The sequence below is a fragment of the Phocoena sinus genome, chromosome 9 (assembly GCF_008692025.1).
Source record: "Phocoena sinus isolate mPhoSin1 chromosome 9, mPhoSin1.pri, whole genome shotgun sequence".
In the NCBI taxonomy this organism is placed as follows: domain Eukaryota; kingdom Metazoa; phylum Chordata; class Mammalia; order Artiodactyla; family Phocoenidae; genus Phocoena; species Phocoena sinus.
In genome coordinates this window covers 52,331,619-52,357,342 of record NC_045771.1, presented here as the reverse complement: position 1 = coordinate 52,357,342, position 25,724 = coordinate 52,331,619, and the positions used below count along the sequence as shown (strand labels likewise).

The following is a 25,724-nucleotide window of genomic DNA, read 5'->3' as shown; positions in this document are numbered from 1 at the left end:
TGTTTATCGTTTGAGAGGTGAAATTAGCATTTACCTTTAGACTTAAGATACTACTGATGGCTGCAAAAGTTTTTCTTTGATAAATCCTAGTTTCTTTTTAATGGTGTTAAAATTTTATATTGATATATTTAACGTGTTTATGTATGTATATGTATTTATCCTGCAAATAAGGTAAAATGATCAGGCATGTCAGGCTTGCTAGAGCAGCATTCTTTGGGAAAACTCACAGAGACAGGAGCAGTAGCAGGCAGGTGAGTTCCTGTTACCCACTGAATTCTAGCAGAAAATCTAGTAAAGCCATATGTTAGAGTTAGGGAGAGGGATCCTGATCCTTGAGTTATAGGGCTTTTAAGATCTGTGATAGGGGATGGAGTACAGTAGCTGTATGATGTTGTGGAACCTTGTCTTTAGTCCTATCCTTTCAGCTCAGAAATGACTAATTTGGAGTGAAGGAGTGTGACAGTGTTGTCATTCCGCCTGTTAACATAGTCTTTCTACTTATTCACATCTTTTATTATGTTTTTTAATGATGTTTAAAAGTTTTCTCCATAGCGCCTCATGCATTTTCTTCATTTAACTCCAAGACATTTATACTTTTGATTGCTTTTGTGAATGTTATCTTATTTTCCATTTCCTAGTTATTTTTGATGGTGTAGAGGGATACTATTGATTTTTATATATTGTCTCTCTGGCAACTCTGCTGAACTCTCCTTTAGTTTTTGTCAGTTGATGCTCTGAGCTTTCTGTGTGGTCGTATCATTTGAACACAATAACCCTCTTCTACTCCTTCTACCTTTTATGTATCTTAGAATTTTTACTGTATGTCAGTATCTTTAATACCAAGTTGAATAATAGCTGTCTTGTTTTATACTGTAGGGAATAAGCTTGCTGGAGAATTGGAGAAAAGGATATTCAGGGACATCTGGGCACTGTCTCTTTTTTTTTTAAACATCTTTATTGGAGTATAATTGCTTTACAATGGTGTGTTAGTTTCTGCTTTATAACAAAGTGAATCAGTTATACATATACATATGTTCCCATATCTCTTCCCTCTTGCATCTCCTTCCCTCCCACCCTCCCTATCCCACCGCTGTAGGTGGTCACAAACGACTGAGCTGATCTCCCTGTGCTATGCGGCTGCTTCCCACTAGCTATTTTACGTTTGGTAGTGTATATATGTCCATGCAACTCTCTCACTTTGTCACAGCTTACCCTTCCCCCTCCTTGTATCCTCAAGTCCATTCTCTAGTAGGTCTGTGTCTTTTTTTCCGTCTTACCCCTAGGTTCTTCATGACCTTTTTTTTTTTTTCCCTTAGATTCCATATATATGTGTTAGCATACGGTATTTGTTTTTCTCTTTCTGACTTACTTCACTCTGTATGACAGACTGGAATAACCTATACTATTTATGCAATTCCATTTAAGAAAACGGAATTTTCTTAGGTCCATCCACATCACTACAAATATCTCAATTTCGTTTCTTTTTATGGCTGAGTAATATTCCATTGTATATATGTGCCACATCTTCTTTATCCATTCATCCGATGATGGACACATAGTCATTTCTCCAAAGAAGATATACAGATTGCCAACAAACACATGAAAGAAAGCTCAACATCATATTAGAGAAATGCAAATCAAAACTACAATGAGATATCATCTCATACTGGTCAGAATGGCCATCATCAAAAAATCTAGAAACAATAAATGCTGGAGAGGATGTGGAGAAAAGGGAACCCTCTTGCACTGTTGGTGGGAATGTAAATTGATACAGCCACTATGGAGAACAGTATGGAGGTTCCTTAAAAAACTAAAAATAGAACTACCATATGACCCAGCAATCCCACTATTGGGCATATACCCTGAGAAAACCATAATTCAAAAAGAGTCATGTACCAAAGTGTTCACTGCAGCTCTTTTTACAATAGCCAGGACAAGGGCATGGTCTCTTTTTGTCCACGTAGATGAAGGTGTAGTTTTCGTATTACTGTGTATGGTTCAGGAGCCATTGGAGCCCTGGTTTGAAACATTTTCTTAAATGGAATTGCATAAATAGTACAGGTTATTCCAGAATGGTGAAGTGAGCTTTTCATATAAAAGGATAGTGTTGAAAGAATTCACCTCTCTGCATTGCAGCTTCTACTTTACCCTGTAAAGGTTTATTTCTTCTCAGAGGTGAAGGATCGGCAAACAAGGTCATTTTTAAAGCTCTTTTCTTTTTAAAGTTTAATCTTAAAAGAAGTTTTGCCAAATCTGGTTTGTCTCTCTTTCTACTATTCCCCTCGGTGACCAGTTTATTCTTTTTTTAAAATTTTTACTGGAGTATAGTTGATTTACAATGTTGTGTTAGTTTAAGGTGTACAGCAAAGTGAATAAGTTACATATATACACTCTCTTTTAGATTCTTTTCCTATGTAGGCCATTGCAGAGTATTGAGTAGAGTTACCTGTGCTATACAGTAGGTTCTTATGAGTTATCTATCTTATATATAGTAGTGTGTATATTTCCCCCCACCCGGAATCATATTTTTCTACATCTGTAACTCTGTTTCTGTTTTGTAGATAAGTTCATTTGTACCCTTTTTTTAGATTCCACATATAAGCAATATCATATGATATTTGTCTTTCTCTGACTTCACTCAGTATGACAATCTCTGGGTCCATCCATGTTGCTGCAGATGGCATTATTTCATTCTTTTTTTACGGCTGAGTAATATTCCACTGTATATATGTACCACATCTTCTTTATCCATTCCTCTGTTGATGGACGTTTAGGTTGCTTCCATGTCCTGGCTATTGTAAACAGTGCTACAGTGAACATTAGGGTGTGTGTATCTTTTTGAATTATGGTTTTCTCCAGAGCTACATGTAAATGAATGAAATTAGAACACTCCCTAACACCATACACAAAAATAAACTCAAAATGGATTGAAGACCTAAATGTAAGGCTGGATACTATAAACCTCTTAGAGGAAAACATAGGCAGAACACTTCTTGACATAAATCACAGCAAGATCTTTTTCAATCCACCTCCTAGAGTAATGAAAATAAAAGCAAAAATAAACAAATGGGACCTGATTAAATTTAAAAGCTTTTGCACAGCAAAGGAAACCATAAACAAAATGAAAAGACAACTTACAGAATGGTAGAAAATATTTGCAAATAAAGCAACTGACAAGGGATTAATCTCCAAAATATACAAATGGCTCATGCCGCTCAATATCAATAAAACAAACAACTCAGTCAGAAAACGGGTGGAAGATCTAAATAGACATTTCTCCAGAGAAGACATACAGATGGCTAAAAAGCACATGAAAAGATGCTCAACATCACTAATTATTAGAGAAATGCAAATCAAAACTACAATGAGATATCACCTCACACTGGTCAGAATGGCCGTCATCAAAAAGTCTACAAATAATACATGCTGGAGAGGGTGTGGAGAAAAGGGAACCCGCTTGCTCTGTTGGTGGGAATGTAAATTGGTATAGCCACTATGGAGAACAGTATGGAGGTTCCTTATAAAACTAAAAATAGATTTACCATGTGATCCAGGAATCCCACTCCTGGGCACCAGATTATTCTTTAAGCTTCTGTTTAGTTTGCTGAAAAATAGTTAGATTTTTATTTATATTCTTCAAGTAAATACTTAAGAAATATAACTTATACTTTGATAATGAGGGTCAAAGAAGTGAAATGTCATGATTTTGATTTCTTCAGCATTTATTGAGATTTTTTTTGTGGCCTACAATACACGGTTAATTTTTCATGACCGTTCCTTTTAAGTTCAAAAAGAAAGTATATTCTAGGTTTTCTTTGTGTGCAGTTTCTGACCTATAGCTATTAGTTTAAGCTTTAATCTTCTGTATCTTTGCTTAGTTTTTTATCTGATCAGTTTGGGGATATTTTTGTTATATATTCTAGTTAATATATTGTTATATATTCTGCTTCTTTAAATTGTTCAAAATATTTCATTGCTGTATTGTTGAGTGTTAATGAATTTGTGATTGTTATGTATTTTTAGCTGTTATGTAACATTATTTTTCCCTTATGATGTTTTGGGATAAAATTTTATTTTTGTTTTCTTTTAAAATTCTTATCCCACCTGTCTTTCTGGTTAATATTTGCTTTATATATATTTTCTTTTTTTCTCCCTTTATTTTAAATGTCTCTCTTAGACAACACACTAACAGATCATTTTTAAAAAGAATCCAACGTGTAAATCTGCCTTTTGATGAGTAGCAATTACTGTTTTATTAGAACTTATTTCTGTGATTATTTTTGTGTTTCTGTTTATCATGGTTTCTTTTTTTTCCTCCCTTTTTTTTCACCTTCTACCCCTGGTATCTTAGAACATTTTCACTTGCCTCTGGTGTGTCTTTTTGTCTGTCTGTATCTCCTTCCCATGAATCTAACAACCACAATTGTTGTCTAGGATTTTACTCAGAGATTGTTACAGATACTGTATATGATATCTCAAGTAACAGACTTTAGAGTTATTTTCTCACTCTTATTTATTTTGTAAATTATTGGATATCTTTTGGTTTACTCTGTATTGGAATACTTTCTTTGAGAGTACTTTCAAGGAGGGCTTTGAGTGGTTGATTTTGTGATGTATTGAATGTCTCAGGATATTGTATTTAAACAATTTAAATATTTAAACAATTGCTTACATTTAAGTTCTTTAAATAATTGTTTAGTGAGCTACAAAATATTAGGTCCATTTTCTCTTCAGACCTTTGACAATAATAATCCATTGTTTTCTTATTTCAGTAGTTGATATGAGTCTGATTTTTGTTCTTCTGTTACCTTTTTTCCTCCTGGAGCTTGATCATTTTCTCTTGACTTATTTCCTAAATTGCACTGAAACATATATAAGTTTAGATTTAACCTAGGGCAATTCAGTTTGAGGCTTTTCTTTAACTCTAGGAAATATTTGATAATTATTTCTTAAAATACTGTCCCCCCCCCGCTCCCTCCCACCTCATTTATATTTTCTTTCATTCTGAGACTTCTGTTAGATGGATGTTTAAACTTCTGTTCTTTACATATTTTAATTGTTCATTCATTTTTTTCTATCTTTTTATCCCTTTCTGTGTCTTTTTGGAAGGATCCTTGACTTAACAACCTAGTCACTAATTGGTTCTTTTGCTGCATTTCTTCTGCCACTTAACCAATCCCTTGTGTTCTTTATTTCAAAGATTATTTCTTTCATACTTAATAATTTCAGTTGTTATTCATAGCTACTTGGTTTTGCTTTATGTTTCCAATTTTCTTTCTTTGAGAATGTTTGTTATGTTTATTTTGAGTTCTTACTATTATCTGGGCTACTGATTTTGCTTCCTTTTTATAAGGTGGCTTAGTTTATTATATTTCTTTCAGAATGCTTGTATTATTCACACATTTCATCCTTCCCTGTACTTCCCCTCAGGACCTCATATTCTCTTGAAGAATTATTAACTGCCTTAGTGTGCTGTTGTATACATATGTGATAGTGTGGTAATGGGACCTAGGGAGGGGTGAAAGCTTGGACCGTAACTTCAGATGGGTTTAGGGAATAGGATGGGGTTGTTACACAGAACTTCTAGGGTTGCAGTCTGGGCTCAACTACTTCTTATTGGCTTTTCTTCTAGATGATCTTACTCTTCAGAGGACCTCCCAGTCCTGGGAGGAAAAGAGCCACTGCTCTTTTCCAGGGGCTGCTACCCATGGGTGTAAATGCTACCAGGTATTCAGGGCAAAAGGGAAGAAAAGAGAGTGCTTGGCCAATCCTTTTTTATTGGTTATCAGTTTCTGCCTCATCTAGGTTCCTATACTGTACTTGTATAAATCCTTGCCTCTTGCTTGTGCTGCTGGTTTCCTGCCCAGTGTGAGGGAGAAAGAAGGGCGTATGAAGACAGTTCTTGTCCCACAGGATATTCTCTGCTGTGGTACAGGCCTTCTCCCACTTGGTATGACCGTATTCATTCAATGCCAAGCACCAGCCATCCTCTCTCTTTCCAAGGGTTTCTCAGAGTTTTGTGATAAAAATTTCTGGGGTCTATTAAGTTTTCCTCTTGTCTCTGTGACATTTCTAGAGTCTGATTCCTAGAGAGAGCCATCAAGCTCTTTTGTCTCTTCTAAGCCTTTCTAAAAATGCTTTTAAGTGCATACACACACACACACACACACACACATGCTTAATGTCTTTCCTTAATTGGAATTATTTGAATATTTTGATGTGTTTATTTTTACTTAGCAGTAGCTCTTAGAAACTTCCATATCAGGACAAAATAGTAGTGATTCTTATGTAAAGTCAGAGAAAAAAGGATAATTTCTACTTGATTAAAAACCTAAGAATATGAAACTTTCTATTTATAACCTTAATTCACTTAACGTTTACTCTTACAGCCCAAATAAATCACCTTATAGGTAGTTTTATGCTTTTATGTCTAATTATTCTAAGTTTTATTTATAAAATGCTCAAAGATAGGGATTCAACATACTACTTTTCTCTCAGATTCTAATATGGTGCTTGAATCCTAATATAAAATTAATAAACTTTAAAAAACAGAAGTATCTCTCTGCAGGATTTGTCAGCCTCTTTAGAAGCAGTATATGGACAGGCCAAAGAAGGGACAAACTCTGAAGAAATACTGAAGAAATTTTATGACTGGAAGTGTAATAAAAGAGAGAAGTTCACCAGCGTTAGAAGTGAAACAGAGGTTTCTCTACAACATCTTGTAACATGGTTTCAGAGTACCTTAAAGGTAACAATAGCTGTTGCCGAGTGGTGTCATAGCATAAACCAGGGAATGTTTTATTTTTAAATTGTCCACATGTAATTTACTTCTTTCTGGGAGAGAGAGTGAGGGAGGGAGGGAGAGAGAGATAAAAAAGAGAAAAAATATTAATGAGAATATGAATGAGAATGCTGGGATAGAAGAGTGAGGGATTTACACATTTACATTCTCTGTTTAGGACATATATGAAAACATCTTCAGTCAAGTTACAGGTGTAAGATAATATCAGTGGAGTTTATTACAAGTGTAGTGTATATTTTACAGCTACGGTGTAGAGATAAGGGTGTCTGCTTTGAGGGTAGTAGAGCTTTCCTCTTTTTGGTTTCTTTTTTTAGCAGGACATATGTGTTTTAACATTAGTTGGCTAACTAGCCATGATTACAATGTTGTTTAGCAGTGTAAATCTTTTAAGTTTTAGTTATCTTAAATATCCTAAAGATATCTAAAATAAATGGGGAATATTAGTCTCTTTTGATATTAGATATTAGAAAAGGTATCTTGCATATCTTTTTGTTTTTTTAGTTCTTAATTATTATTGTGAAAACACCATGTAATTTTCTAAAAGGCTTGGAGGCATGTGGCTTTGTGTAGTGTACTCAGAATCCTAATTAAATTTTGGCCTAATTTTGTTATTGATTCTTTGTTCTTCTGTGTGCTTTACATCCTCCTGAGCAAAGGGAAAGACACCTATAGTGTCATTTATCTCTCTGTGTGAATGATTTCCAAATATGCAGTTCTAGCTTTGTCTGGGGAAAAAAAAATCTTTAATCTCCTGCTACTTCTAGAACTCTTCATTTTTGGTACTTTCTTATGGATACATTAATGTAACTAAGTTATTTCTTTGTCTTCTTTTGTTATTGATCATAATTGTCTTTCCATTTAGGTTAATTATCTGTTATCCTTTTCTTTCATTTCCATATCTGTTTCCCAAATCTAGACCTCCATAAACACAAATCTGAACCTCTGAAAGCCGAGTGACTGCTTATGACATTTATGTTCTATATTATAGTTTGGGCCCCTGATGTCTATTCTATTTAACACCTTATTATAAAGTCTGTTTCCTGATAGAAAGCACCTTAGTTTTCCTAATGAGATGGAAACTATCAGGGTTTAATTTTTAACTTTGAATCTTCATATTCCTTAATGCTAGTGGGTCCTCATTAAGTACCAGGTATAATCATACCCCTTCTTTGTATAAACGCTGATATTGTCTGCCCACTACCTGTCAGATTTAAACTTGCTACCTGAGCAGTCAAGGTTCTTTACCAGTATTTAGTCAGACTGCCTCTTTTACTGTTCCCCCAAAACATCTTGGTCTTGTCCCTGTTTTTTTTCATAATTTTCCTCTGTATTGTCCTCTCATCTCTCTTAATCACTAATTACCTAAACAAAAATCTGTGTTTTCTTTAGGCATGTGAGGTGTATATACCTTTTCTTTCTGGTGCATAAGTTTTGTGAGGGTAGTACTTTATGTTTCTTGTGTTTATTTCCCCCTCCTTGCCCAGTACATAGGTTAATGTTCTGCTCCAGGTATAGGGACACAATACTAATTGAAATAATTAAATGAGATACTTCATGTTTTTTATTTTTGCACACGAGGCCTTTGATCTATCTGTGGAAGAATCACTGACTTCTGAAGACACAATTGGTAATATTGATGAAATCCTAGAGAAGGCAGGGTCAAGTGTCTGCAAAGAGCTGGAGATATCTCTGATTGTGAGTATTGATAATCTTTATTACTGCTTCCTTTGAAGCAAAGTGGTTTCCTTACTAGGTAGAGTGTTAAGACTAGTCTTAGCTTTCCTCGTAAAGGCCTATTTGAGATAGTAACACCGTCAAGTTCTAATCCAAATACAGTGTGAAGTCTTATTCTTCCACAGGGTGGTTGGTATTTTGATTTTAGTAGGATATTTCACATGAAAAAAAATCTAATGTTTAATTCCAGGAAAACAACTCTTAATCTGAGTGTGTCAGCTTTCTTTAGCACTTGATTTTTGAGTCCGTCATACCCAGTGACTGTAAGTGTAAGATAAGACTCTTTAGAGTTTGTGAAAACTTGAAATAAAATCTGAAACAGCTCTTGGAAGTGGATACACAAGTTTGATTAATAGCTCCCTTTCCCTACTGTGTATACTCTCTTTTGCTGTGTAAAGTTAAAAATTAGTGTATTTTGTAATGTTAATATTGATCACTGGAACTCTTAACCAGTTTCTCAGGCTGCTTACCAAAGTCTCATTGGTTATGTTCTTTATTTTGCTTGTTTCTCTTTACCTTTTGTGATTTTATAAAGATTGGCATTAAAAAATACGCATTACTATATTTCCCTATTGTCAAATTGTCCTTATTTAGATGGTTTTGTCAGGCTTGATTTTAGAAGTGGTTGTTAACAGATAACTAAAAATAAAGTGTTGAAGTTCTATATATTGTTTAGTTCTTACATTTAGCATAACAGTATCCCTGATTTCCTTTAACACTCTACTTCAGACAGCTTTAAGTATAATAGCGTTATGGGAATAAAATTTCCTATATGAACATCTTTGATATCAATCTCTCTTCTCCCTAGAAAAATATCTATGTTTAAGAAATATTTTGAAATAGATATAGAAATTCGTTAAGGATATCATTTTAAAGTGTATCCATTGTTATTGAAGGTTTTAACTATTTTGTATTCCTTTGTATATAAATCTGTGTGTATGATTTCATTTAGGAGCAAGGTGATGCAGACAAGGAGATCACTTTAAATGCATATAGTCAAATAGTACAAAAGATCCGTTCAGAGGAAAGGCTTATTGCCACAGTACAATCCAAGTACAAGGACAGTGTTGAGGTTGGATTATGCTTTATATTATTGGTCTTATATACTGATGCTTTGAAATTTTTAATACTTAAACTTTTCTCAAGTAGTTTAATACCCAGTGTGTAGATAAATTATTTACTATTGCTAGAAAAACACTATAGCCATTGTTAGCTGGTATATAATTAAATTCATCCTGTAGTGGAAATGGCATTTCACTGATATAAATATATTGAGATTTTTTTATTGTCTTAAATCTTTGATTTTCTTATGTCCTTTAAAACATAACTTTTATCATTTTCTTTTTTTTTTTTTTTTTTTTTTTTTTGTACACGGGCCTCTCACTGCTGTGGCCTCTCCCGTTGTGGAGCATAGGCTCCGGACGCGCAGGCTCAGCGGCCATGGCTCACGGGCCCAGCCGCTCCGCGGCATGCGGGATCTTCCCAGACCAGGGCACAAACCCGTGTCCCCTGCATCGGCAGGCGGACTGTCAACCACTGCGCCACCAGGGAAGCCCTCATTTTCTTTTTGCCTATACAAGTTTACAGTAGAAAACTTGCTATATACAGAAAGATAAGAAATAAAAACATTGATTATAGTCCCCTTTGCTTAAGAGGTACTTATTGCTAGTTTCAGAGTATTTCCTTTGTGAATGGTGACATATATATGTATGAATATTATATACACTGCATCATTTTGTAAACTGTTTTGAAAATGTTTTCTTCATTTAATTGTGTATTATAAACTTTGCCCATATGATTAATAATTCTTGTATACTGTCATTTTGAGTGATTAAAACATCATCTCTTGCATAGATGTACAGTGTTATTTAACCTTTCATCTATCAGATGTTAAGGTTACTTCCTTTTTTTTTTTTACCATAAATAACACTGTACATAATCTTTTTATTTTTATTTTTCGGTACGCGGGCCTCTCACTGTTGTGGCCTCTCCCATTGCGGAGCACAGGCTCTGGACGCGCAGGCTCAGCGGCCATGGCTCACGGGCCCAGCCGCTCCACAGCATGTGGGATCTTCCTGGACCGGGGCACGAACCCATGTCCCCTGGATCAGCAGGCGGACTCTCAACCACTGCGCCACCAGGGAAGCCCTATACATAATCTCTGTACATAATTTTGTGTGTATTTCCTCAAATAGATTCCTAAAAATTGTTAATTACTAAGTCAAAAGGAATGAACATTCTTAAAACTTGATACATATTGTCAAGCTACTTTTGGGAGGGTAATTTCAGTTTACATCCTCACTAGAAATTCAATTTGCATTTTCTGTAGCAAAGTGTGTCTCACTGTATGTCTCAGCTTGAAATATTTTTTCCCTTTGTTTCTTTGATTGCTAGAATGATACTGTTCTAAATAGATATGTGGATAATTAAGAAATCAGTGGGTAGAATTGTCTTGTTGAAAATTGAAGAATTTCTTATTTCAATCTGAACTCAGTAAATACTAGTTGAATCTTAATAGAGAATTAATGAGTGGTCAGGAAGCGACTGTTCGATTAATATTGTTGTCTGTGTGTTGAAAATATAACAACTCTTTCTCTCACTTAGTTTAAGAAACAGATTATTGAATGTTTAAATAAGAGCCCCAATGTGGATCACTTGCTGTCCATTAAAAAGACACTGAAAAGCTTAAAGGCTCGACTGAGATGGAAATTGGTTGAAAAGAATAATTTGGAAGAAGTAAGGAAACAGTTGGTTCATACTGAACTCTGTGTGTACCTCATTTTATTTATGCTAAGAGTAATGCATAAATACACTCTTTAAAATTATTCACATTTTGTTTTATTTTTCCCTTCTGTGTTTGTGTTTAAATAAAATTACTACATTAATAGTGTAAACATTTTCCCATGTCATGAAGTGCTTTAAAAAAACATTTTACATGGTTGCCTTGGTTGTTAGTAAGATAAGCATTTTCGAATAATTTAAAAAACTGTTGATAATGGACTGTTATAATATCTATTAAAAACCAGCCTACTACATGCTGCAAGGCAATGGGGTACTCCCCCAAAGGCAGAATTTTGTCGTAAAGATCAGGATGTCTTTTGTTAGCTCTCTTTTTAATGGCTGGACATACTATTTCTTGCAAATAGTTTAAGTTGTTTTCATATTATAATAGAACTGGAAGAATTAGGACACTTTAAACTGGACTAAACCTCCTTCTTTAGGCTTGAAACTGTGAAAAAACTGGCATTCTTTGTTTCCTTGAACAAAGAATTTACTTGTCAAAGGGATTTACATTATATCTTAATCCAACTTGAGTTAGCTTTCTTCCTCATTGGAGCATTTAAGCATTGAGTAGAGCTAATTTAATAGTTGAAAAATTTTCTAGTTTTATCCTATTTTGGGCTGTGGGGAATGGGGTCTTTAGTTTAATTTTTTAACTTTTATAGAAACATCTAACTTTGGAAACATGTACCTTTTAAAGAGGCTTGTTAATTATCTTAGAGTTTTATGGAGTCTTTGTGAGTCCTACATTGTCTTTCCTGTAGTAGACATGCCACATGTTTACTAATTTTTTAAAAATCAAATCTTACATAGAAAAAGGTTCCAGGGAGTTTAATTGTATTCTGGTTCCTATTCTTGACATTTACTTATGGTGGCAGTTGGTCATCTTAGAGAAGATGTACAGCAAATTAAGAGATAAGAAAAATCTATGTAATTAATTTTATGACTTTATTTTTGTAATTCCTTTTTGTAGGTTTTGGAAAAGTCAGGATTAGAATAAACTAATAAATATTAATTCGACAAGTGTTATGAGAGATTGTTATGTGCTAGGTATAGAAGGATACATAGAAATCAGACAGTGATTTGCTGTAGAAGTTGCATTAATTCTTACTAGGAAGACTTGTTTTGAGTCTACTTTCATAAGTCTATAAGGTCACTTTTTTCTTTCTGATTAAAGTCCGATGACCATGATGGATCTGAGATTGAGGAAATAAAACAAGAAATAACTCAGTTGCAGAATAGTGTCTTTCAGGAAATTTATCATGAGCGGGAAGAATATGTAAGTATTTGATGCTTTGAAATTTTGAATTAGTTTTTACTGTAAAAATTGAATTCAAATATCCATTTTTATGAAGTGTACTATAATCAAAAGATCAGAGATTATATTGGCATAGTTAAGTTGGTATAGTAATGTTTGTGAATTTAGAAATTAATTTCTGATGACAAAATAATTCATAACCATTGTGCCAAATGTGAAAATTACAGAAAAGTATAAGGAAGAAGAAACATCATCTGTAATGTTCTCACTCAGTGGTAACAGTAGTATAATCACATTTAACTTTTGAGTTTACTTCCTTTTATTTGCTTTCTGCTTGTTTTTATAAGAATCGAGATCGTAACAGACACTTTTGCATATTGCTTGTTTTCTGTTGAAGATAAAGCCTAAAGACTTTTTCCTTTATTAAAATCTGTATGAACATCATTTTAGCTTAAAACTGCAATGAAAACACTAATAGGGCATCATAATTTAGTTGAAGAATATAGCAAAATAAAACTACTGGGTTGGGGGAAAGTTCTACCATGAATTTTTGTGACTTTGGAAGAGTTAGTCAGCATATTTTGTCTTTAAAATGGAGAGAATATTGTATTTTATGTTTCAGGGATGTTATGGGAAAGAAGATAGGAAACAGTGGCCTCTGAAAAATAAAAATACTATGAAAATAATAGGCATTTTAAGTGTTATGCATTATTTAGCAAACTTATCTGACAGTGTGTGCTTCATTGTTCACCTTATGAACCTTGGATAAAATAGCTATCTCCCAGGAACTTGATAAGTATCTAGAAGTTTTACTGAATAAACATGTGATGTGACTTTTCTAAGGATTCTCAATTTACACGTTTGCTTCAAAGTAGCTTTTGTAGAGCTACATGTTAATTTTTTCTTTCAAGGCTTTTATGATTTTTTTCTTCCTAACATGAAATAGCCATTATTTTAAAATGTTACTGTGTTGTTTTGTTCTGTGTTTGTACTGTGTTCTACTATTTTGAGAAATAGTGACAATTTTATGACTCAAATTGGTTTTTCATGACACTTTTTCATTTTAGCTTGTGAATGAGTATGGACTTTTGACCTTAAGCAAGGTTTTGTGCCTGTATATGTATATTAAGCTTAAAATTGGTAATTAAATTTTTCTTCTGTTAGTAAGATGGTAATTTAGAACCAAATGACTCTTGGTTTTCATTTAATATTTCTTGTAGTAGAAGACAAAATCAGTGATTATATATTTTATGAGGTTATATATATTATTAGATTATATATCTTGTTAGATATATAATAAGGGAGATACCAACATGTCACAATTAAATATATGTTGATCTATAATAAAAATATTTTTTAAATTTAGGAGAAGCTGAATAGCTTGGTACAGAAATGGTTCCCTGAGCTTCCTCTACTTTATCCTGAAATAGGATTACTTAAGTACATGGTAAGCTTTGTTTCTCCTGAGAATTACTATTCTGCAGAGAGTGTTGAAAAGTGATGACGTTAAAATTATGTGTTAGTGTTAAATTTATAATATCCTTACTTTATGAAAATGTTCCTGAGGAGTGGTTTTTAGGTATTATTAGATCTTTTCTCAAGACTGTCTTTAATACTTGCATACTATATTTATATCAATTTGCATGTTTTTTATGTCAATTTTTATATCAATTTGCATGTTTTTATTTGTTTTCTCTTTTACTCATGCCCACTCAATACATTGCATGGCACTTATTTGAATTACAGGTGTTTATTTTTTGAAATGATGAAGCAGTTTAGCTTCTGTTCCAGGTTAGAATAAAAGCAGGACACTGGGCTTCCCTGGTGGCGCAGTGGTTGAGAGTCCACCTGCCCATGCAGGGGACGCGGGTTCGTGCCCTGGTCCGGGAAGATCTCATGTGCCACGGAGCAGCTGGGCCTGTGAGCCATGGCCTCTGGGCCTGCGTGTCCGGAGCCTATGCTCCACGGCGGGAGAGGCCACAGCAGTGAGAGGCACGCGTACCACCAAAAAAAAAAAAAAAAAAAAAAAAGCAGGACACTGATAGTCATGGGGAATTTAAACAGAATTTATCTTTTAAGTTAAAGCAGGCAGGATTCAAAGTCTGGGAGATCAGTGTATTAGAAGGACTCTGTGGAGCAGGATTGGTAAACTTCGGCTCTCAGAGCAGAATCTGTTAGCTCTGTGTTTTATGTTGTCTGCTAGGGATGAGGGACTAGATGAGATGTTTATTCTTTTTTTTTTTTAATTTTATTTATTTATTTTTGGCTGCATTGGGTGTTCATTGCTACGCATGGGACTTTGTCTAGTTGCAGCGAGTGGGGGCTACTCTTTGTTGCGGTGTGCAGGCTTCTCATTGTGGTGGCTTCTCTTGTTGCGGAGCACAGGCTCTAGGCACACAGGCTTCAGTAGTTGTGGCTCGCAGGCTCTAGAGCACAGTCTCAGTAGTTGTGGCTCACGGGCTGAGTGCTCCGCGGCATGTGGGATCTTCCCGGACCAGGGCTCGAACCCGTGTCCCCTGCATTGGCAGGTGGATTCTTAACCACTGCGCCACCAGGGAAGCCCAAGATGTGTATTCTTTAAGATTGTCATTAAGTCCATGATAATAGCTTAAATACAGTACATGAAGGGATGTTCACATAGACTTATGAACTCATAAATATGTAAGATTAATAAGTCCCATAAATTGTTAAAGCAATTACTGTATAATCTTTTCAGACTAAACTTTAAAATAATGTAGTGTTTTCCTTGCAATTATTTAACTCTTGCTTAGAGACTCTCTCTTATAGGCTGGGTGAGTGAATATGTGGTGCTATATAGGACTTGAAAATTAATTTTAAAAATATGCTAATCTGTTTTATTGTGGAAGATTATAAAAGGTTCGAATTGTGGCTTATGGATGCCTTTAATTATTTTAAGATGTTTTCCTGTGATGTATCCTTAGGAAACCCCTGTAGATTATGTATTGTGACTTACTTAAATATGCTGACAACACTTAAAAAAAAACCAGAAAATAATTTCACAACCCCTCTTACTAAAACTCTACCATAGTAAAACTCAGCTTGATTTAAAATGTTGATAGTCATGTTTTAGTGCAAAAAAAGTATTCCTTTTAAAAAGTAGCAGAAATACCTAGTAGAGTTAAATTATTTAAAAGCCATTTTCACTTTTGAGGATTCCACTTCAGAGGCAGGGGTGTTAGAGTTCACAGTAGTCAAAATTTTTAAACATCTCATTCCCATTGTACAGTCTCCTTTTTATTTGTCATCATTTTAATATTTTTTAGGAAACACATGAAGTTTTCCAAGTAAACATCAGGGTCCCTTGGAAGCACGTCTGGTTCATCCCAGTCATCTTCAGAATCTGTTAGAGAGCTGTTGCAATGATTAAATGTATGGTCATTACATTTTGGGTGGGAGTTCAAGAGCCAGGAAATAGAAAAAATATGAAACTTTAAATATTTTTATTTATTGGTGTCTCCAGTAGGGTTCATGTCCAGTCCATCTAATAGTATGTAACTAATTTTGTTGATTATTTAAAAGTGCTGGGATTATTTGGATTCTTCAACTGTAACAAAAACTTGTGCCTAGAACTCTGGTGGTCTTCTTACAATGAGCTTGGAAAGGGACCTTCTTGATGCTGAGCCCATGAAGGAACTTAGCGGGAAGCGTCCTTTGGTATGTTCTGAGGTTAACGGGCAGATAATTCTTTTAAAGGTAAGTTCTTTGGACTTGTGGGAGATTCCGAAGTACAAAGGGGGAGTGGTGGTGGTACTTTTCAGGAAAGTAAAGACCCACTGTTTATTTTCTAAACTATGTGAATTGACTGGTATGATGATTATGCTTCCAGTGTGGTTGCCGGAACTAATTTTGAATTTAAAGTTTCTCTCATTTCCCTAAATAATGTACGTCTTTAATAAAATGTACTTACATTCCTTTTCTCGGGTGAACTTATTACATTCTAGCCAAGAGCCTTTTAAAATTCTTGTTTTTCTTACATTTCTCTTTGAAATCTCAACTATTTTGCCAACACAGTCTTCTGTTCTTTGATTTCTTCTCTTCATTGACCTGGAAAACTGTTAATCATGATAGTAGGATAATTACTTTGGCTTTAGTGAGTGCATATTGTAGAGTGTATATTAAGCTACTGGTAGAAATGTTCTTTTTTTTCTATATCATATCATTTAAAGCAGATAGAAAAAGTATTAAAAAAATAAATTTAGTTATATTTTAACTTATATAAAAATCTAATTTAAGCTGGAATGATATATAATTAGAGTGAGATTTTTAATCTTGGAATTGCCAATCCCTCTTTTTTTTTTTTTTTTTTGGTACAAGGGCTATTCTGTGGATGTCGACACAGAAGCCAGGGTAATTCAGAGAGCAGCCGCGTATCACAGAGCTTGGAGAGAAGCTAAAGAAGAGTCTGGGTTGCTACCATTGATATTCCTATTTTTGTGTAAGGTAAAGTTTTTATGCTAATCTCTTGCAGAAAACATTTTATTTAAAGTGCGTTTTAGCTCCAAGCTTTAGAGAAGTAATTAATTCCTTTTAACTTTTTAAAAATTGAAGTATATAGTTGATTTACAATATTGTGTTAGTTTCAAGTGTACAGCATAGTGATTCAGTATATTTGCAGATTATATTCCATTACATGATAATGGGTATAATTCCCTGTGCTAAACAGTAAATCCTTGTTGCTTATCTATTTTATATATAATAGTTTGTATTTGTTAATCCCATACCCCTAATTTGTCCCTCCCACTTTCCCTTTCCCCTTTGGTAACCACAAGTTTGTTTCCTATGTCTGTGAGTTTGTTTCTGTTTTGTATATACATTCATTTGTATTATTTTTTAGATTCTACATATGTGATATCATATAGTATTTGTCTTTCTCTGACTTATTTCACTAAGCATGATATTCTCTATCCACGTTATTGCAAATGGCAGTATTTCATTCTTTTAAATGGCTAATATCACATTGTATATCTATCACATCTTCTTAATCCAGTCATCTGTTGATGGGCATTTGGGTTGCTTCCATGTCGTGGCTATTGTAAATAGTGCTGTTATGAACATTGCAGTGCATGTATCTTTTAGAATAAGTTTGTTTTGATTTTTCCGGATATATACCCAGGAGTGGAACTGCTGGATCATATGGTAGTTCTATTTTTAGTTTTTTGAGGAACCTCCATACTGTTTTCCATAGTGGCAACACCAATTTACATTCCTACTGACAATGTATGAGGGCTCCCTTTTCTCCACATCTTCTCCAAAATTTGTTATTTGTAGATTTTTTGATGATAGCCATTATGACAGGTGTGAGGTGATACCTCATTGTGGTTTTGATTTGCATTTCTCTAATAACTAGTGATATTGAGCATCTTTTCATGTACCTGTTAGCCATCTGTATGCCTTCTTTGGAAAAATGTCTATTCAAGTCTTCTGCCCATCTTTTGATTGTTTGGTGTTTTTTGATATTGAGTTGTATGAGCTCTTTGTATATTCTGGATATTAACCCCTTGTTAGTCGCATCATTTGTGAATATTTTCTCTCATTTCGTAGGTTGTCTTCATTTTGTTGATAGTTTCCTTTGCTGTGCAAAAGCTTTTAAGTTTAATTAGACAGTCTTTTCAAAAGGTGTTGCTGGGCATGTAAAACAATGAAATTAGAGCATTCCCTTACATCATATATAAAAATAAACTCAAAATAGTTTGAAGACCTAAATGTAAGACACGAGACCATAGAACTCCTGGAAGAGAACGTAGAAGAAACAGTCTGACATAAATTGTAGCAATATTTTCTCCTATCAGTCTCCCAAGGCAAAAGAAATAAAAGCAAAACTAAACAAACGGGGCCTAATTAAAAGCTTTTGCACAGCACAGAAGTAATTCTTTCCAGAAAAGTTATTTTGTACAGTCATTGTATACTAAAAATATATTGAAGAATTTTTCACTTAGATTCTGATTCTCTGTTTTCCTTCTCAGTCTGATCCTATGGCTTATCTGATGGTCCCATACTATCCTAGGGCAAACCTGAGTGCTGTTCAATCCAGCATGCCTTTAACTTTAGAAGTAAGTAAAAAACCTTATTTCCATGGATGTATTAAGTGAGAAAAATAACATCTAAAGTTTATTGAGGATATACTACATGCTTTATACAGTGTACAGTTTTGACTCATTCTGTTTAATTGTCATATCAGCCCTGTGATATGAGTTATCCTATTATATACAGATTAGAAAAAAGAGGCTCACAGAGATTAATGTGACTTGCACAGGGTCCCTTATCCAGTGGCTGAGTTGGGACTTGGAATTGGGTCTTTTTGGCACCAAAGCCTATCCTTATAACTATTAAGTTGTACTGTATGTAAATTGTGTAGTATAGCACTTGGTATTTTAAGTTTTAAGCAATAGCTTTAATTTCTATCATAAATTTGAATTAGTAATAATAAAGGATGCCTAGATTCTTGCTACCCAGTAACACTTTTTCAGTCTCTTTTTCTTTTTTAGATGCCTTCTGCTCATTATTTGTAATCCAAGTCTTCTTAGAGACTGTAGTCTCTAAGTCACACACACACACACACACACACACACACACAGAGAGAGAGAGACACCACATGGTATTACCAGTTATGTAATCAGGACTTCTGTCCTTTAATTCTTTCTCTATTGCTGTATTCTTTATAAAGGTTCATTTGGAGGAAGCTTAGTCACTTCTGGAAAAGTCTTTTAATTAGAGAAAATGTTCAGCTATTAAAATGATTTGTCTACTTCCTGACTTCTTTTGTATGTACTTGTCTGTAGGAAGCTCTAAAGGTCATGAAAGGTGTTGCCCAGGGCCTGCATACATTGCACAAGGCTGACATAATTCATGGATCACTTCATCAGAACAATGTATTTGCTTTAAACCGTCAACAGGGAATTGTTGGAGATTTTGACTTCACCAAATCTGTGGTAAAATATAGTGGTTTTGTAAATAAGTTCTAGACTTCATTTAGTATTATTTAGTATTATTAGGCAGTAGTTCAGCACTTTATATCATATGGTAATTTATTATAAGACCTTTGCCTTCAGTTAAGGTGTGTCATATAATGCAAACAATTATGTGTTATCAGGTGGGTGCTGGAACAAGAGTTTCTAAAGTTGTGCATTATATTTTTTAGCCGTAAGTCTTAGGAGCAACCTGAAATTACAGTCAGTGGCATTGACAACATTAGCATTAATCAGTTAATTCATCAAGAAACATTTAGTTGCTGGAAGTACACAAGGAAAACTAGGTGGCCATCTCCTGTCTCCCAGTCTACTGGTGCCCTCCCCCTCGATAGATTAAATTTAGATATACATACTTTGCTATTTTTTGATTAATGGGCATTTTTAGAAACTTGGGAACCTTGGACTTTTCCACTTAATTCAAGTTCGAGTTTGATGACATTGCCTGTGAATTTTGGTGTCATGTTACCTCAGAAGAGGCAGTTTGTGGGATAACAAAATCAGACAATTAAAGAGCATATTGTGATCTTTTTTTTTTTTCTTTTTGGTAGAATGGGCAATTTCAAAATACAATCACGAGGGGCTTCCCTGGTGGCGCAGTGGTCGAGAGTCCGCCTGCCGATGCAGGGGACACGGGTTCGTGCCCCGGTCCGGGAAGATCCCACATGCCGCGGAGTGGCTAGGTCCATGAGCCTGCACATCTGGAGCCTGTGCTCCGCAACGGGAGAGGCCACAACAGTGAGAGGCCCATGTACCACACACACACACAAAAGAAATACAATCACGAGGGAGCAGTTCTCTTTGTTAAAATAACAGCTTTATTGAGATATAATTCACATACCATAATGTGTATAATTCACTACTAATCTTAATATGGTCAAAAAGTTCTGCATCAATCACCACTGTCTAATTCCAGAACATTTTTTATCACCCTCAAAAAGAAACCCCATACCGGTTTGCAGTTACTCCCTCTTTCTTTCTCTACTCAGCCTCTTGGAAACCGCTAATCCATTTTCTGTCCCTATGGATTTGCCTATTCTGGACATTTCCTATAAATGGAATCATGTGTGGCCTTTTGTGATTGACTTATTTCACTCTGCGTAATGTTTTAAAAGTTCATCCATGTTGTAGCATGTGTCTAAACTTCATTCCCTTTTAAAAATGCCCAAATAATATTTCGTTGTATGCATATGCCATATTTTGTTTTTACCTTCGTCAGTTTGTGGGCATTTGGGTTTCCACTTTTTGATTATTATGAATAATGCTGCTATGAAAATCAGTATACAAGTTTTTGTGTGGAGATATGTTTTCTTGGGAGTGGAATTGTTGGGTTATATGGTAACTCTTCTGTGTTTCACCGTTTAATGAACAAAACTGTTTTCCAAAGTGGCTGCACTGTTTTTCATTCTCATCAGCGATGTATGAGGATTCCAGTTTTTCAACATCCTTGCCAATATTTTATTGTCTGAGGAGTTCCCTTTTGACTAGTAAAAGTCATAATGCTTTTTAATTTTTTTTAAAGAGTTTTTTTGATGTGGACCATGTTTTTAAAGTCTTGATTGAATTTGTTACAGTTATTGCTTCTGTTTTATGTTTTGGTTTTTTTGGCCGCGAGGCCTGTGGGATCTTAGCTCCCTGACCAGGGATCGAACCTGCACCCCCTGCATTGGAAGGCAAAGTCTTAACCACTGGACTGCCAGGGAAGTCCCCATAATGCTTTATTTGTTGGTCGTCTGCAAGTTATAGGATAATGCCACCTGTCTGTATACAGTTTCAATGGTGTTCATGTGGTACCTCAAAAAGAAGAGAAAATAAAAATGTAAAACTATAATGAAATGCTGGATTATAGAGGATTTATACATAGTAGATTTGCTGAAATGTTTATTTTATGTTTATTTATATGAAAATTAGGATAACATCTTAAGAAAAATAACTGAACTTTGAGTTTTAAAAAGTTCTCAATTCATAGGGATCCTGTTTAGTTTACTTTTTGAACATGCCATTTGCACAACTATAGATATGACTCCAAAGAATTCTTCCTGTTTTATACTGATTTGTCAGCTGTTATTATCCAACAAAACATTGTTTTTAATCTGTATTTAAAATTATTTACTTTGAAATATTGATTAAACTCACCTTTTGCTGCATTTTTCACCCTACTCTCAGATTGAAGTACTAATCAGGAAGGGTAATTTGAAAAGCAGACTGTAGTAAAGAACATTGCTTTTCATACATCATACTGCATGTGAATCTCCTGGGGATCTTGTTAAAATGCAATTTTTAGAAATTGAGGTAAAACTAGTATATGATACTATATGTTTCAGGTGTACATAAAATGCAGATTTTTATTCAGCATTTCTGGGATGGAGATTTTGTATTTCTAACAAGCTCCCGGGTGATACTCTAGCTGCTGGTCTTTGGACCACACTCTGAGAAGCAAGGATAATGATGGTAGTGACATGTGCTAGGTAATTATTGTGCTGTTTACCTTTACCTTTACAATAACTCTGTAAAGTAGTTACAAATTAATTAATTTCCTTTTTACAAATTAATTAATTTAGGCTCAAAGTGGTTAAAGCCCAAGGTCACATAGCAAATAAATGGCAGAGTGGGAATTGGAGTCAAGGTTTGTCTGAATCCAGGGTTCATGTTCTTGTCATTCATCATCCTTTGACACATCGGAAATGGTGTACTTAGAAAATGGTCAGTAAGGAAGTACTTTGTAGACTTGTGGTTTTTAAAAGTTATTTAGAATTTTCAGAATTAGAAAATAGCACTGCCTCTAGCCCTTATGAAGTGTGTTTTTTTACAAAAGAGTACCAAATTCTTAAAGAATCACTAGTTCTTAGTTTTTAATCTGCTGGAGTCTACAATGTGAAATGTAACCATAGTCTCACTGTTAATTTCATGAGACTGATTTTAAGAGCAATTTATAATGGTGGAAATTAGGTAAAAATATTTGAAAGCAAGAGAGAATAAAATATTTCAAATGAATATTTTTTGTGTTGATTAAATGCAGATTACTTCACAGAACGCTGCCTCAACTGTGTTGCCTTTAAAATATTTAACCTACTGTTTTTGTAGAGTCAGCGAGCCTCAGTGAACATGATGATTGGTGACTTGAGTTTGCTATCACCTGAATTGAAAATGGGAAAACCTGCTTCTCCAAGTTCTGACTTATATGCTTATGGCTGCCTTTTATTGTGGGTATGTTATTTTTTTTATTGAAACAGATAAGTCATTTATTTATATATATATTTCAGTATAGAAAGTGATGGTTTGAAGTGGCTTTCCTCAGTATATTACTCTGAATAAAAAATAGTGGTAGATTTTTAGTAGAAAAAATTTCTTCCCACTTGTTTTTAAAAGGTTGTCATAAACTGTTGCTCTGCGGTTGATATTTGAACAACATGGGTTTGAACTCCCTGGGTCCACTTAAGCGCAGTTTCATTTTCAGTAGTATATACTATAGTACCACTCCATCCATGGTTGTGCGCATACAGAGGAACCAGGGATATGGAGGGCCAACCATAAATTCTATGCGGGTTTTCAACTGTGCCAAGCTTCGGCACCTCTAACCTCCATGTTGTTCAAGAGTCAGCTGTACTTCTTATCATCTGTTGTGTACTTTCTAAAAATTGGCTTGATAATATGTTTTACATAGCATGCTACTGTCTTAGTTTTATTGAAGTCAAGATTAACAGTGAGGATGGTTTTGTCCTATATTAATCTGGAAGTAATTTATGCATATATGGAAAATAAATATTAAATGATATTAAATGAGCCTTGAGTAAAAGTTCCTGCTTTGAGTGTAAACCAAATAGCTATTTCTAATCCATGGTTTAAACCCATTCTTCCTGTGAAATATGAGGGATTAAGTGTTAACAGGGAAGGATGTCTGTTCTCACTTCTGTTTAACATTGTACTGGAGGTTCTAGCCCAGGGGTCAGCAAAATTTTCCATAAGCGGCCAGATGGTAAATAGTTCAGGCTTTGTGGGACATATGGTTTCTGCTGCTTTAGCCTGAAAGCAGCTATAGACAGTACATAAATGAGTGAGGGCCTCTGTTCCAATAAAACTTTATTTATGGATATTGAAATTTGAATTTCATATAATTTTCATATGTCATGAAATAGTATTCTTTGATTTTCTTTTAAACATTTTAAAATGTGAAAACCATTCTTGGCTTGCACACTGCATGAAAACAAGCAGTGGGATGGATTTGGCATACAGGCTGTAGTTTGCTAATCCTGGTTCTAGTCAGTCAAATAAGGCAACAAAACAAAATAAAAAGCATACAGTTTGAAAATGAAGAAGTAAAGCCATCTTTATTTGCAGGTGACATGATTAATTATGTAGAAAATCTTTATGAATGTTACATACATTAATGCTACTAAAACCAACAAATTTAGCAAGTTTGCAGGATACAAAGTCAGTATAATAATTAATTGGGTTTCTTTATACTAGGAAATTGAAATTAAACAGTCATTTACAGAAGTATAAAAAATATGGAACTTTTAGAGCTAAATTGACAAAAGATTTGCAAGATCTATATACTGAAAACTACAAAAGTATTGTTGACAGGAACTAAAGAAGGTGTAAATAAATGGAGAGATGCGCCATGTTCATGGACTGGAAGAATCAGTGTTGTATGGATGTGAGTTCTTCTCAAATTGGTCATAGTTTTGATACAATTTCAACAAAACTCCTTCTAGGCTTACTTTTTTTTTTTTTGACAGTAATTGACAATCAGATTCTGTAGTTTATATGAAAATACATGGGATCTGGGATAGCTAAAACAATTTTGAAAAAGAATACAAGTGGAGGATTTTAACTGATTTTAAGACTTAATAAAATTACAGTAAATCAAGGCAGTGTGATATTGATGTAAAGTTAGACATAGATCAATGGAACAGAATAGAGACAGTAGAAATAACACCCACTAAAATATGGTCAGTTGATTTTTGACCAAGGTGCCAGGACAGTTCTATGAGGGAAGAGATAGTCTTCAACAAATGGTATTGTAACAATTGGATATCGGTACATAAAAAATAAACTTTGACTTATTCATTACACAATGTATAAAAATTAACTCTAAATGTATATTAGACCAAAATGTAAAACCTAAGTCTCTAAAACTCAAGAATAAAATACAGGAGAAAATCTTACTGAGTTTGGCAAAGATTTTTTTGTAATAGGACACAAAAAACATCAAGTATAAAAGAAAATAATTTGGATTTCATCAAAATTTAAAATTGTGCTCTTCACAAGACACTGTTACAAAAATGAAAGGCAAGTCATACACAAACTTGGAGGAAATATTTGCAAAACATATATCTGACAGAAGACTTCTATACAGCTTACAGTGAACTCTTACAACTGAATAATAAGAAGACAACTCAAAAATGGGCAAAATATTTAAATAGGCACTTACCAAATAAAATGTCCAGATGGTAAATAAGCATGTGAAAACACGCTCTCAATATCATTATTCATTGGGGATATACAAATTAAAACCAAAATGAAATACTACCACACGCCCACTATAATGTCTAAAATTAAAAATACTAACCACATCAAGTGTTGGCTAAGATGTATAGCAACTAGAACTCTGATATACTGCTGAGGGGAATGTAAATGTAACAACCACTTTGGAAAACAACTTGGCAGTTGTTAAAAGGTTAAACATATACCTATTATATGACCCAGCTGTTTTACTCCTAGGTATTTAGCCAAGAGAAATAAAAGCATATGTCCACACAAAGACTTGTACAAAAATATTCAAAGACATTTTATTTGTAAGAGCCAAAAAATGGGAACAACCCGAATGTCTATAAACAGATGAATGGAGAAACAGTCTGCTATATATTCATTGGAATACTACTCAGCAATAAAAAGGAATGAACTATTAATACAGGCATGCCTTGTTTTATTGTGCTTCACTTTATTGCACTTCGCATATATTGTGTTTTTTTATATATTGAAGATTTGTGGCAACCCTGCATGTCAGATGATGGTTAACATTTTTTAGCAATAAAATATATTCTTAAATTAAGGGATGTACATTGTTTTTTATTCTTTTATTTTTTAACAGCTTTATTGGAGTATTAATTGCTTTACAGTGTTGTAAAGTTTCTGCTGTATAACACAGTGAATCAGCTAT

At 34.2% G+C, this 25,724-nt stretch overlaps 1 protein-coding gene across 1 annotated transcript in view; it reads left to right on the top strand.

Moving 5' to 3' along the window:
* The window catches only part of STK31 (serine/threonine kinase 31), a 90,778-nt gene that overhangs the window by 34,261 nt on the left and 30,793 nt on the right, over positions 1-25,724 (top strand). The window contains exons 12-22 of the mRNA XM_032643175.1: positions 6,569-6,748; positions 8,381-8,497; positions 9,489-9,608; positions 11,141-11,272; positions 12,495-12,596; positions 13,942-14,022; positions 16,164-16,289; positions 16,911-17,036; positions 18,560-18,646; positions 19,376-19,525; positions 22,646-22,768. Of these exons, the coding sequence (XP_032499066.1) occupies positions 6,569-6,748; positions 8,381-8,497; positions 9,489-9,608; positions 11,141-11,272; positions 12,495-12,596; positions 13,942-14,022; positions 16,164-16,289; positions 16,911-17,036; positions 18,560-18,646; positions 19,376-19,525; positions 22,646-22,768 (1,344 nt within the window). The remainder of the gene's footprint in view (positions 1-6,568; positions 6,749-8,380; positions 8,498-9,488; positions 9,609-11,140; positions 11,273-12,494; positions 12,597-13,941; positions 14,023-16,163; positions 16,290-16,910; positions 17,037-18,559; positions 18,647-19,375; positions 19,526-22,645; positions 22,769-25,724) is intronic.